The sequence below is a fragment of the Hypomesus transpacificus genome, chromosome 22 (genome assembly GCF_021917145.1).
Source record: "Hypomesus transpacificus isolate Combined female chromosome 22, fHypTra1, whole genome shotgun sequence".
NCBI classification, from domain to species: Eukaryota; Metazoa; Chordata; class Actinopteri; order Osmeriformes; family Osmeridae; genus Hypomesus; species Hypomesus transpacificus.
Genome location: NC_061081.1, coordinates 1,077,420 through 1,092,705, shown reverse-complemented (window position 1 = coordinate 1,092,705; position 15,286 = coordinate 1,077,420). Strand labels below are relative to the sequence as shown.

Here is a 15,286-nt window from a genome sequence, read left to right as displayed (position 1 = left end):
GGATCTGTGGGAATCCCTTTAAGGCCCTTAAAGAGTTCTGTCTCATACAAACAAAGCACTGCTAAACAACACAACAAAGAAAGACCACTGTTGGGAACAAGAGGATCATGTTTGGAGTTTGGATGAGCTTCTTTAAAAAAATTGTAATTTTGTTTACACTTTACATCTTGATAAGTCTACAAACTATACAGAGGCTGTGAGGGAAATAAGGCAGCTGATTTGAGCTTTCGGCACGTAGACCATGCATGGTCATTCTCCATTTTGACAGATCATTACTAATTAAAGACATCAGACTCTTGTCAAGGAACATATACAAAACTGATTTAGTTAAGTCAAATCGTAATCTTGGTTCCCCCTCAGGGAAGTTCATATTACAGGGAAACATTTACAATTAATAAAACTGGCTACACTGGTTGTTAACTATAATTTTCCACCCCGTTATTCATTACATCAGTTTGTTTTGAGAACTCTCCCTCACCTCTCACCATGACCTTTAACCTTTCACCTATCAACATCCATCTGTCCTCAGGACCCAGTTAAATCAGAAGTCAGACATGGCGCATTCTTTTGCTCTACCACGCAGTTGTGGTTGTGCGTTTGAGAGTAGATGAGAGCGAGAGAAAGTGCTTGTGTGCGTAAATATTGATTAACATAGAAAATGTATCAATAACATCCAGTTATGGACTGTTGGCTTTCAAGCAGTGATTGACTGTGGAGAATCATAGTCATGCTTTAAGGGAAGAGATGTGCATGGGGATAACAATCAAATTTCAGATCTGTAAAAAAAAAAGTTATTTAAGGCTCTTTACCAATGGTGTTCAATTTAAAATTGTGAAAACGTTTTTTTTCCATTTTAGGATTTAGCAGTTTTTTTATATGTATGTTCCCACTTTCCCCAGCAGATAGCAGTCTACCGCAAAGTTTCAGACCAGCGTGTGACACAGAAATCAGATCATATTAAAAACCATGTCGGTTGCATATAAATGCACCTCTCTGATCCTGTGATTCTTAGTGAGAACAATGATTTCTACTGCACTTCCCAGATTTGCTTTGGGTTTGGCTTAAGCTCAACGAGCGTTTTGGAATGTCCCACACGGTTTTATTTTGCACACTTAGAGAGAACTACCACACATCCAGGAGATTGAGGTCTGGTCTAAGACCATCTGTCACTTTGGCTGTGAAACAGGGGCACAATTCCATTTCTCTCTAATCTCACTTGTCTGTTTGTTTCCCCCCTCATGGATGTCATAGGAGAGTGCTAGAAGGGTGGAAGATTGCACATTGTTTTTATAACAGATACTATGGAATTGGGCTGGATGTGTTTTGACAGCTAGTGCTCTTAAGTGTTACATTAACACAGACACAGCAGTTTATCAAACCAGGCAGTATTGAATATCAACAACAACAAAAAACATTTCTTTTAACACATTTACAGTTAATACAGTTTTATTCAGTTCAATCATTCATCTTTTCTTTTTTCAATACCATGACATTAAATACAGAAGGCACTTACAAAAAAATGTTAAATTATAGACATTGTTATATAAACATTAATTTATTGATTAAAAAAGAACAATAAAATGATAAGGACCGGAGATGATGGCGGTACCCATTTTATACAGTACATCTCGTGATTAAAATCTACAGCTTTCTATATCTACAAAACAGTAAAAACAGTATTAATGTATCTTGTTATAATGCCCCTACTATCTCTTAAATGTATAATTTAATCATTTGAAATATTAAAAAATAATCATAAAGAAAACATAAACACAAATGGTTTGTTTTTGTTGTCACTAGTCGGTGGTTCATGTTTATAGGTGTTAGGCTTTTGTGGTGTCTGCATTGTGCAAGTCCTGGTACATCTCTATCAAACGACTGGCCTCCCTCTGGCCTGACAGCAAAGCACCGTGGGTAGTGGAATAGTATTTCCTGTGGGTGGCTTCACCAGCAAACAGCACCTGTAATGGCTGGGAGGCAGAGTTGAAAACAAACAGGAGGGAGCAGAGAAAGGGATGAAAAGATGGAGGAAGTGGAGCGAGAACGGGTGGGTAGGACAGATGGGAAAGGGTAAAGAAGTCGAAAGAAAAAGAGAGACCCCCAGATTAAAAACAAGCCATTGAATGTGAGCCATTCTAACAACATATGTTTGGCACCACTACTCCCCTTAAGCTACACTGAGCTACTTCTGAACATTATATTAATGTTAAGTCTGCTCGTTTTAGAAGAGGACGATTCCTTCCACAGCAAAGGCCACCCTGTTCCTTTCTCAGTCTAACATGGCCACACACACAGAGATGCAAACACACACACACACACAGCATCATGTTTCAAGAGGTCTAGACCCTCCTGACACGGTGTGCGCAGGCTGGTGACACTGCTGTGATCCAGTGATGACACCGGCACATTGAGGAGATACCCAGCATGCCTCTGGGACTGTAAACAAACACAGCCTCCAGAGCCCAATGAAAACGAATCCAGTGCCGTAAACATAGTGTCACAAACACAGTGCAGTGTGTGTATGGTAGACTACCATTCTAATCTCACCCCTTCGTTGGAATCTAAATTCAATAACCTTGTCTAATTCAGCGTGTCAAGAGCTTAATAATTTTATCGGGTATCTATTTATCGGGTAATTTATATCGGGTATCTATAAATACCCGAACAACCGGAGCACTTCTATGGCACAGAGTAAGGTCCAGAGACTGGGGTGTGTTCATCAGCAGAGCCCCGATATACTCACATCATCAAATACGACACTACACATTGAGGTGGATGTGTGCACATGTGTGTGTGTGTGCGTGCGTGTGTATGGGGGGGTAGTAGTTGTAGATAGGGGGTTACTTACCGGGGTCTTGGAGCTTTTGGCGTCGGGCAGAGGCATGGCCAGCCGCTCCACGTCCCCCCCGCTGGACCCCACCCTGGTGAAGGAGTAGGAGCCCCGGATGTAGGGGTTGCTGCCCCACATGGAGCGCAGGATACGCCGGGGCTTCGGAATGTTGGGGTTCCCTGCGGACGGGGGGAAGGAGGATAAAAGGAAGGGAGGGTAGGTGGAGGGAGAGAGATGGGCAGTAGGGAGGTGGTGGAAGTATGGAAGGAGGGAAGAGAGAGATGGCGGGGGAGGGGTGGAAGGAAGGAAGGAAGGAAGGAAGGAAGGAAGGAAGGAAGGAAGGAAGGAAGGAAGGAAGGAAGGAAGGAAGGAAGGAAGGAAGGAAGGAAGGAAGGAAGGAAGGAAGGGGATAAAAAGGGAAAAAATGCTTCCGTTCAGTGGTGATGCCAATTGTACAAATGGGTTGTAGGTGGGATGAGACAGTAAGCTGTTGTAGAGCGGTCCCAGGAGAGAACAGTTCCTTCCTGACCCAAATATAATCTGTAATTACTTGTCATCTCCCTCTCTCTCTCTTCCTACCTTTCCTTTTCTACTATGCTTCCCTTTCCTTTCCCCCAGTCTTTGTGCCTTCTTTTTCTCCCCCTCTCCACCTCTGTATTCATCTCCTCTCTCTATCTCCTGTCTTTTCTTCTTTAATCTACCACAGGTCAAGAATCATTCAGCTGTTTTCATGAAGGTGCTACTTCGTGAAGGTGCTACATGAGCTAACACTATAGCAACCTCAGTCTCTCCCAGGTCAGTACAGCACAGGGGATTAAACCAATCTGACCTACATCAGGATTTTGTTTGTGTGGGTTCTGGTTCTCATAAATGCATGCCCCAAGTTTACATTCACAAACTGTCTGATGTCATCACCAAGCAACCAGCTAATTGTCTTTGTTATTTGCTAGAAATTATGCTAAACTCAAATGTTAAATCCACCTGCAGCCATACTGCAAGCTGTTAAAAGTAACTAACTGCTCTGGGCTGCAGTAGAAAGGCATTCCCAGAGGCCCAATATGGTTTGTAACCTTATGCACACTTACAGTATATACTGTATACATACAGATTATATGTATATTAATTTGACATTTAAAGACATGGCATCAACTGAAATTCTATTTGATTCAGTAGACAACACAGGGAGAGCCATCTTTCCCTGTTCACAGGTTGAACAACTTATGTGTTTGCAAGCTTCTGAACAACAGGGCTCAAAATATAAACGACCAGTACCCATATTTAGGCAACGCCAAAGGTGTAATGTATCTAAGGACAAGACCAAGTAGACAAGCCAAGTAAGGAAAGTACACCTTGGTTGATTTATGAGCTGGGTGAAACAGGAATCATTCTTCAACCTGTGTGTACGTTAGCAGACTCAACAATCGATTTTCTGACATCGGGTGAAGGGTTATTGTGAAAAACAGCTCTGAAGTGATAATGAAGGCCACAACCTTGTAGTTTGTGTGAATGTGTGTATGTGTTGAAATAGAGGTTGTTTTACATCCGTTTTAACATGGTGCAATTTTATGAGTCATTCAGCATTACGCAACAGCCTCTACTAGGCTTTAGCTCTAGGCCACGAGTGATGTCATTTCCTGTATCTAGAACGTGAGGCCCCACAAAAGGGAATCACTGTATTCTGAGTCACTGCTCATGTGATTGGCTGAGCAGCAGTGATGTATTACAGCCCCAAGGTTTCAGTGTGAGAGAGGAACTGATAGCTAGTCTGAGATAAACAGCTGCATTCTATAATAAATGTACCTTTGACATTTAAAAATATATATTATAATTTCCAGTGTTGTAGCATAAACCTGACACTAAAATCTAGTTTAATATGCAAATGCTTATAGTGTATGGTCCAGGTTGTCTGTCTATCTGTCTGTGCGTCCATGTGTATCTGTGTCTGCATGTATATATGTATAAATGTGTGTGTGTGTCTGTGCCTGTCTGTATGTATGCTTGTCTGTATATGTATAGCCTATATATATAAAAAAAAATGTGTGCATGTCTGTATATAAAGTATGTATATAAAGTGTGTGTGTGTATGTATGTATTTAAAGTATATATATATATGTTAAGTGTATGTGTGTGTGTGTATGTATTTCAAGTATATATATATGTATATATATAAAGTGTTTGAGTGTGTGTGTGTGTGTGTGTATGTATTTAAAGTATATATATATGTATAAAATAAAGTGTTTGAGTGTGTGTGTGTGTGTGTGCATTCTGACCTGTGAAGCGTCTCAGCAGCTCGGTGCAGGTCTCGGCCACCGTCTCGTCGTCGCAGCGCTCCATGAGCAGGGCCTCCTGTCCGCAGATCCAGCCGCTCAGCATGTAGCCGTAACGCTCGGGCGGGTACAGCACGTCGAAGCTGCAGATCTTCCGGTACCACAGCTCCTCTGGGTAGACCGGCTGCTCCAGCAGGGCCTCGTCCTCCCACACAAACTGGATGCTGTTGCACTCGGGGCTCCAGAACGGCTCGGCAAACTCCAGGAATATCTTGTCGGTGGTGCTGATGCCCAGCTTCTCGATGGCGAGGACTTTGTCCTCAGGCAAGGAAGGTGAGAAAAGGGCCTCGTGGCCCTTCTTGAGCACGCCCAGTGAGGCGGTGACGATGACGTGGTCGGCGGCGATCCACTCCTGGTCCTGACACTCCACCTGGATGGGATGGCGCTGGGCCGGGGGGGCACAGCAGCCCCCGGCGCGTCGGTCGTCGTTGTGGTCGTCGGTGCCGCGGTTGCCGTCGCTGTTACCGTGGGCGATCTCCTCCTGTTGTTGGGCGGAATAGTTCCAGTGGATGCGGCGGACGGGCTTTCCCAATCGGATGGTGCGGGAGGGGATGTCCTGGGCCAAGAGCTCCACGATCTTCATGAAGCCTCCAGGGATGACATGGTGGGCGCCCGGGATCTCCGTCCACTCGCCAAACTCACTCAGCGACACCTCGTCCATGCTGGGGGAACTGCTTTCACAGCTCTCCACCTGGTGGACCACACACACACACACACACAAATACAAATAAATTATGATGACTCACCTTATCATCAATCTAAAATTGTCAGCACTGCAGGTAGCAGACTTTTCTCTGGCATGTGTCATTCGTAGAACACAGGCAATGCGAAATAGAGCTCTATTCTGGTTTGTTTTCAATTCTCTTTCTGTAGCACTAATACTGTCTCATACAGACCAAGCCCTAGGTTCTCTTTTTTAAATAAAACCATGCATTTCCAACACCAATTCCTAACTTTAAAACCCAAAGCAAGTAGGGCGGGAAGTGATCATGTAAACAGGAGTGCTTGACAATAACAGCCACATTGAGGTAAATATATACTTCTGAAATCCTCATCCACCTCAGCCTGTGGCTGACAGCCCACTTGGCCACCATTTTGTTGTTTGTACTTTGGATTCTTTCTATTGTGTTAACAAACTGACCTTTCTAATCAACGTGAATTGAAATGGATGCCTCTTTGGGTGTGATTACAAAGTGCAAGTGCTCAGGTCAAAGAGCAAACCCCTGCTAATGTGTTTATGAGACTAAAGGCAATATGACTGGAAAAGCCACTACAACTAGTTTTACATCAAGCAATAAAACTTGATTTTGTGTGATACGGCATGTTCACGGAACATTGTGTAATTTACACGCCTAAACAATTAACATTTATGTCATCCAACCGAATTAGAAAACTGGTTTTGAACTACCCAAAGGTATTCTCACACATGAGTAAGGGGACTAGTATGCAAATACAGTTCTTACTGACAAGTGAGAGAAGATATTTCTTTGAAAGGAAATTGAGCAACGTGTCATAGCAAGAAAGACTGTGGCTAACCTCTCTCACCCAGGACCCAAACATTTCCCTCCGACAGGAGGCTGCGTTCCGTAAGGGCCAACACCTCATGCCACAAGGACAGTTTCTTCCCACCTGCAGCTGGCCTCATCAACAAGGTCCGGGACCCCCCACTTCTTTAAACCTCAAAAGGTATTGCTACTTCACTTACTTGTGATTTTTTTAAAGATTTTTTGAATAACAAGGGTTTTTCTACATACCGGTACATAAAATAGCTCTCATAAACGCATTACAAAGAGATTATGCAGGTGAGATACGCCCAGAGAGCCTGAAGGCACACACACACATATACCATTTACATTACATTTACATTTAGCAGACACTCTTATCTGAGCAACTTACAGTAAGTACAGGGACACTCCCCCCAAGGCAAGTAGGGTGAAGTGCCTTACCCAAGGACACAACATCATTTGGCACTGCCGGAAATCTAACCAGCGACCTTCTGATGAATAGCCCGATTCCCTAACCGCTCAGCCAGCTGACCTACCTTGAGGTACTGCTGCAGCATGGATAGCTTGAGCCTCTTGGTGCTCTCCAGGTCGTCAGGGTCCAGCATGATCTTCTTGCGGACCACGTCGCGCGTGAACACTCCCACGCTGTTCTGGCTCTCAGCACATACTGGCTTTCCGTTCTGGAAGAACTCCTGAGTCAGCTCGTACACCTGGACGGGCGGACGTTCAAGTTTATTTTGATGTGCATATTAACACAGGTATTACTACTGTCACAAACACAAATGAGATACTGTAAGGCCTGTTTACTCTTCAGCCAGACAGTTGTTCTCTACTGGCCAATTAAACAATTGTAGAACTGAATGTAAATTATTCCACTAATAACATTCAGTCTCTGGGCTAAATGTGTCCAAACAAGCTAACCCAAGAACTCTCCACCCTTTTATACAGTGGTGATAATAGGTGAAATAGTGACAAGTAAAAGTAAATAATTAGGTACTTGAAACTAGCCTAGTCGTGAACGTGTGTGTAACTCCAAATCTTGTTAACTTGTGTTCTTTAGGCATTTGAATTCCTTAAAAAGTGCCATGCTACACCAGTGCAGGTTCAAACAGCCACGTAGTGTGTGTCTCATCATGCCTGCATTCTTCTCCATTGTTCTTCATTGCCCAACAAAACACTGCAGCCTTGTTAGCAATTCTGTTAAGTGATAACTAATGGGGCTGCTTCCCAGGCAAGACTAGGCATTAGGCACAGTGGGGAAGCTAGTGCTTGGCGCACTGCTCTGCCCCCGTGGGCCGATGAGCATGTTTTAAGTGGGTCACTTACGGACAAGAGACAGTGGAGGACACACACCCATCCTACTGTTGCATCAAAACAACACGTACTGAGCAAGCTATGTATACATGGGAAATATTAGTCTATTCTCGGAATATGATACAATTTCATGAGACGTACAGTTTTGTCCTCTGGCATAACAGCGTGGTAGTGCTTTAGTTGAAGTAACTGCCATGTACTACAGAGATAAACTTGTACACACACAAACGCATAATCAACACAATAGCATTCCAGCGTAGTCTAGTGCTCTGTCAGGCAGGAAGCTGTGGAGTGATTAAGGTGAACTGTAGGGAGGGACAGAGGTGTTGACAAGCACATTTGCTGCACGTGTCTGATCATTGTTGATCTGATTGGTGGTGAGGCAGGCCATGTGGAGTGTGTAACATAGCGCCTTCTGGAAGCTGAACAACAAGGCTCTAGACACTTCACCAGAGCAACTGTGTGTGTGTGCTTTCTGAGTGTTTACACTGAGGTGTTTGAGTGTGACAGAGTGCATGGTTTATCGTTGTACACAGGTGCAAGCATGGCATTTTCAAAACAGAATTAAGCACAAATGACTGAGTGCAAGTGTGACTCCACACGCAATTTCATGTTTTTAAGCGCCTCCAAGCATAACCTACACACACAACTCAAAAGGCCAGTTTATAATGCTGCCCTATGTGTGACTCATACATGTGTGTGTGTGTGTGTGTGTGTGTGTGTGTGTGTGTGTGTGTGTGTGTGTGTGTGCGTGTGTGAGTGAGTGAGCACACCAGTATATGCAAATGTGTGTGTGTGTGTGTTTCTCTCTCACACCTCATTGTACAGGTCACTGAACTCTTCCACCAGGTCCTTAGGGATCCTCCTGCCGCTGTTGGTCTGGTAGTGTGCCACGCCGTTCTTGGTGTACAGGCTGATGCGTCCCACGGACCGCTCGCCGTCCGTGGTGTGCTCCAGCAGCCCGTTGTCCTGCGCCAGGTGGTACACTGGGTTTCCGTTGGCGCCATGGATCCAAGTCGCTCCAAGCTCCAAAGTCGCTTTGCCTGGAGGGAGATCGAGGAAGACGGTTCGTTTTATTTATTTATTTTTTTGTAATGAAAGGCCCTTTGGTTGCATTTGAAAAAAATTCGATTTGAGTGGAAGTCATCGAATCAAAGCCCAGCCACTTATCTGAAACGACGTACTCGAGCTGTACTCAAGGCATGCTTATTTAACAACCCAGTGCCAGAGATGTTAATTACCTCAGCTAATGATGATGATAATTACAGTGTAAAGACAAGTCAACAAGTTGGTGTTTACACAACCGGCACAACCCACTAATTGACAGATACAGCAATGTTATCTGTATACTGTCATATACTTGACATGGTTGTGACAGTAGCCTACCATTTATCTTTGTTTGTCTCTCTTGTCTTGTAACTGAATATTGGTTGGTAGCCTGTTGACCAATCATACATCCACTTACAAAGAGGCTCTCCAAATGTTACAAACATCAATGTATTCATGCAGTCCCTGTGAGTACAGAGGGGCTTTATCTTTGCTACCTTGAAATTGATGTTTTTCAGCTTGACCATAAGTAGACAATTGTGATTGGTGCGTCTCTCCCAGATTGTAAATGGTGAATTCGTCAGATAGTTTGGGTTGCCAGATTCTCTTGTCATGCAGTTAAGAGGCATTATCAGATTCAATATGAACAACATTTGTATCAATTTGCTTTGTATTAGTACGTCAAAGGGATACTGTTCCCTTCTTAACGTACATTTTACATTTCACAAACGTTGAAATGAACAAGGAAATCCCCCTCACCGTGCTGAACACTTTGAACTCTTCCTCCAATTCGGTCGGAAGCCTCTAGGACTGTGACATCCGTGAAGCCGTGTTCCTGGAGGATCTTGGTAGCGGCGAGGCCGGACAAGCCCGCGCCGATCACTACTATTCGAGGCTGCCGGTGAGTGCGTAAGCCGCTACTAAGAGGATCATCAGTGCTGTCTGACGAAATTTCACAACTTTGCATGCCGTCCAAGCTCCTCTTTTAGGGGATCTAGTGAGATAAACAAAAAAGACGTATGATGACACGATGGAGTCAGGAGGCCAGAACAGAAATACTAGCACACCGCAACAATAGAGTCAAGGAATCTATTGATTTCAGTGTGAAGTAAGTTGAAAGCACTTCCCGCAAAAAAAAAAAAAACCTAAACACAGAAACTCCCTATCAAGTCCCTTTATGACATCAATACATTCTGAAAAAAATATTTCATAGCAACAGAGAAAAATGTAGAAACAACATAAACATGAATATGGGTGGTAGACCTTAATTACAAACCTGTTGTCAAGTACATTCTCACACAAAATGTTCACCCAAGATAGCACCTCTAGGACCCAGTTTCCCTGACATTGGTGTGGGCCTTTCCGTCGAAGAGGAAAACACAGTGGGGGTGGGCATATTTAGAAACACAACCCACTGATCACAATATACTAGTATAATATGCCTCACATGCAGTGGAAACAAGATGTGGCGTTGATCGATTGACGGGTGTGTTATATGTTGAAAAGAAAACCCTCAAACGTGAAAGCTTTCTCTCAGATGTGGTGCAGTCAGATGACATTCCGTTCCTAACAGATGTCAAACACGAGTGCCTTTAAGCAGACAAGGGGCCTGGGGGAAAAGAGGGTTTGGAGGCAGGCACAGCTGGAGACGAGAAAACAGAGAGGTAGGGTGAGAAGAGAGGGACAGGGGAAGTTATGGAGCAAAGGAACATCAAGGAAAACAGAACCCAGCGACAGGTTGAGCTATGAAGTGGAAGTGCTTGTGGGAGACAGGAGGAAAGAGGGAGGGAGGACCAAGAAACACACGAAAAGCAAGAGATGACAGCGTTAGGAAACTGCTCCCAAAAAATGCAGCAGTTTCATAGGTCTTATCCATCCATCCAAAAGCATATTTGTCCTTTAGAGGACATGGAGCACTCCCATGTGCATAGCCAGCCCCTTTTCCAAACACACACAAACACATAACACCTCCCCGCTTTGTTACTATGGCAACAAGGGACACATGGGCACACACATGGCGCTGCACTGAGGAACAAGCCGACAAGTTCAAAAAGCTGATATCTCCAGCAATGAAAAGCGCTTACACACGCTCCAGTTCAGCCACCCATCCATCTCAGAACAACTGTGTTTGTACATACGATAGACCTACACATGGCCTTTGTTGTTGCCCTGAACCTTAAAATGATCAGGGAAACAGTTATTTTAGTTAACACAATATGCTAACACAGAGAAGCAGATAGAACACTGCATCGACAATTCAATACTTAATTCTATTGCAGGTCAAACTCAGATGATTGGCACCACCAGCATCACATCTTTCCACCCATTATTTTCTCTAATGTTGCACAAGTTGTTTAACATTATAGTCGCAATAGAACAATCCAGAACTTTACTCAGCTGTGTTCCATCACATGATGAATGAGGGATGTGGTGTGTGGGGGGGGGGGGGGGGGGGGGGGAGAGAGAGGAAGGGCCTCTCAGCTTCTTCTTGACCAAGTCTTGATTAAGCAACAGGCTACACTGCCACTGTCACTCAGACCAGTCAGACATGTGCTGAGTCTATTAGAATTAACCAGAAAAACAAGGCTTATGGTTGATTGGCAGATGAGAAGTGAATAACACTGATGTCAATTCTTGAGAAATGTAAATTCTGTCAATGGTTTTGTGAAAGAACTGTTAGTTGCAGGCTTTTTAAGGGTGGTGACATTAAAGCTGGATATTTTTGGACTCGCCTTCGAGATTTCCTCATCTATCAGACAAGCTAAAACTCTATCTGTTAAAATAACACAGCCCCAAAATTCCATCCAAGTTGATCCTGGCTAAGGCCGTTTTAATCCTGCAATTCCTAACATGTATTTTCTAGGACAAACCTTGCCATGAATGAAAAAGCCTGAGTAATCACCAGAATTACGACATTCATCAACTACAATATTTCCCAAACCTCCAGACCCTGAGTAGCTGTCTACCAGAGTTAGTATAACAGAGCACATGGTAATTAAACTAACCCTGACACACAAACGTTCTTTTCATACTTATGAACGGTTGAGTTGAGGGTAAATATAGGGCGGAGGCTGCAAGTCCTTATAAGATAACCACAGAACGTCCACAGAGTCACCAAAGAACCCATTTTCAAATCCACATCGGGGTGTGATGTCATTATGTCATTTTAGTAGGTCACAAGCACTAACCTAAGAGGAGTATGTGGACTTCATTCACAGGGCCCATTACGCCCATGGAAGAGCTGCACCACAGGGGCCCATGGAAGAGCTGCACCACAGGGCCCCCCCACTTAGCTGCAACGTGGGGGGGAATGCTTTGAAGAGCGTGAGAACACTGATGTGGCTTATGAACACACCTGTTTATCACTGGCAGATTCACTATGAGGAAATAAACAAAACACTTGATCGACAAAAAAACTTGAAAAGGGGGAAACTACCGACGGTGGCTATCAATCACATTGCCACTCCACTCTTTTAGCTCAAACATGCAAATCCTTTTGAACCGGTTCTTCTTTTGTTTCTCTGGAAATATCCTGTGTCCAGCAGTCTTCCAAGGCTGTCGGCGCTGCCTGTGATCCATCCTTGAGTCTTGGCAAGTGCGGAAGCAAAAACCCCCACCACCCCCACCTCTCTCGCCATCCTAACCCCCCTCCTCCTCAGCATCCACTCCAAGAATAAAAAAGTAAATCAAACAAACGTGTGCCATTTAGTTCCACCACATTTCCTCTGCCCAAAGTGATTCATCTTCAGGAAAAACAGGGCTGGTGTAAACCAACAACACACGTGCCTCCATCCATCAGATCACAGTGCTGGGAGTGCCTGCTGGTAAGTCATTAATAGTTCATGAAGGTAGAAACTACGGAGAAATACCTTCCTCCACCAGTCACATGAGAAGCCATGTTGACATTCAACGTCATTACTACAGAACACTAGTAAGTAGTAGAAAGAGTACCGCTGCAACAGACGAATTACTAGATAAAGTAAAGAGACGGGCCCTCATACTTTCTCTTTCTGACTTTTATTCTCCCTCTATCTCTCCCACGCCCCCCCATCTCTCTCTCTCCACCTCTCTCTCTCCACCTCTCACCCTCTCTCTTCATGCTGCCATCACTGGCTGATTGTGTTATCCCTGCCTAGTTAATGCCTTTACCACATGCCACCCCTTCTTACTGACCGAACCCAAATGACGGGTGGGTGGCACCCTGATGGGAGTTCTTGCTTGACCCACAAACCAGCATCTTTTTAATCTGACTGTCAGTCCTTCCAGGAACAGGGATACATTACATTTAGCAGACGCTCTTATCCAGAGCGACTTACAGTGAGTGCAGGTACATTCTCCCCGAGGCCAGTAGGGAGAAGTGCCTTGCCCAAGGACACAACGTCATTTGGCACGGCCGGGAATCGATCCGGCAACCTTCTGATTACTAGCCCGATTCCCTAACCACTCAGCCACCTGACTCACTAGCAGGGGATAGCTAGTAGGGGGACTGGAGGGGTGGAGTGCTGTGTTCCAGTTCTGTAGGATTCACACAGCGCACACTTTTTTCCAAACCAACCTTCCCTCATCTGGTCAGCTGTCAACATTCACAGCTGCTTCCAAGATCACTTCATAATCAAACCCCAGTCCGCCACTTACAGCACAGTGTGCAGGTATAACGTCACACTTCCATTGACATCAAAAAGCTTTTCCCAGCTGCCCCAGCAGCCCCAGTGGGGCTTCATGCCAAGGCCCAGACATTCCACACTTGTATCCCAGCTCCAGTGCTCGTGAGTTGGACAGCCCCCACCACCCCTACCCACCCCCACCTCCTGGATGTCATCTTAGGACTTAACAGGAGTGTGGTGTCCTGAGACCAACGTGGTAATGCCAAAGGTAAACACAAGACTTGAAGGAATGGCAATGCATTGCTAGTGCATGTAGGGTAGAGATATTTTTTATTTTGATTTGTCGGTGATAATGGGAGAATCAACCTAAAGAACGAGATGTGTGCGTATATCTCACCCAAAGTCAGGACAGACGGATCAAATTACGTACACTTAACAATATTATGTGTCAAAACGTTCAAATCTTGAAAACGTAGGTTAATTACATTGCATCGAACCCTCCACTTTCAAGCATGATAAGAATTACACTGTAACAAAGAGGGAAAACGGAAAATAAAACGGACATCACGCTGAAGGCAAGAAAATGGTATGGATTCCATTACTGACACTATTGAATTCGCTGACTATCGTGGAGCGCACTACCCGACTATACCGTATTGCTGCCACGTAATAGATGTGTAGCCTACTGCCAAAGTGGCAATACAACAAGCAGTTTCAAACAAAGAAAGATAAACAGTCATGTAATTTTTCATTTTCACTAAATTGCGGTCTTTAGGATTAGCAACATAATTATGACATCTCTTGAAATTTGAGAGACAAAAATACATTGATTTTGCGAACATTTATGTCAAATCAAGTTATTGAAAATGTACTCAACAATAATCTATAATAAGCATTACATAGCGTCTTGACCAAATGTGTTTGGAGAGCATGTAAAATCAGTGTATTAATGCTCGCTATTATATTTCGTTATAATCAATTGTAACCTTTGCTTACACACTTGCCTATATCTACTCCGCGCAGACAGCTGTAACTCAGCTGATCACTTATTTAGACAACCAACCTTGTAAACAGCTCAACATGCTAAACCAACCAAGCTTAATTCCAAATGGTCGTTACCTGACTCTGTTAGTCTTCAGTTTTAAATGTGAGAATCCTTCTCTTTTCTTTGTGCTCTTCCTCTACCCGGCTCCGCTTTGTATTTATGTGTGCCTTGAAACCAGAAGCAGCCAGTTTCACTGTCACCGCTGCCTCTTACTTAATAATAATGAGCAACGTGACGTTTTACTGGAAGACCAAGCCTACTGTTTGTGCGCGCGCACGCGGTGTTCAATTGTGTCAGGACTGGGACCCTTTCAGATTGCAGCGAAAATCGAGTCCTAATGTTATATAGTTAGAATTGTGCCACTGCTTGTAAGTTGAGCGTTGGCTCGTATATTGCATTCATTAGCATTTTGAAGATAAAAGGATGTAAATACTGAAATACTTCATTTAAATATTCTGTATCAGCAGTAGTCTAATAGTGTGTTATTTGAAGAAGAAAATTGTCAGGGGTTGTTGAGGACAGGAGAGTGGGTATTTGGCAAAGCACATGCCTTTCAACAGCCAGTTCTAGGGCCAAGTCACAAATATGTATAGTCTATTAACTGGCACAAGAGC

General features: G+C 44.0%; 1 protein-coding gene across 1 annotated transcript; it reads right to left on the bottom strand.

Annotated features, from left to right (window-relative positions):
* Positions 1 to 1,428: 1,428 nt before the first annotated feature.
* On the bottom strand, positions 1,429 to 14,858 carry smox (spermine oxidase). Its single transcript, XM_047045951.1, has 7 exons — positions 14,747 to 14,858; positions 9,783 to 10,017; positions 8,793 to 9,019; positions 7,199 to 7,372; positions 5,101 to 5,848; positions 2,849 to 3,009; positions 1,429 to 1,970 (listed from the first exon to the last, which is right to left on the bottom strand). The coding sequence occupies exons 2-7, from the start codon at positions 9,988 to 9,990 to the stop codon at positions 1,824 to 1,826; spliced, it is 1,665 nt and encodes a 554-aa protein (XP_046901907.1). The 5' UTR covers positions 9,991 to 10,017; positions 14,747 to 14,858; the 3' UTR covers positions 1,429 to 1,823.
* Between the last annotated feature and the right edge of the window lie 428 nt (positions 14,859 to 15,286).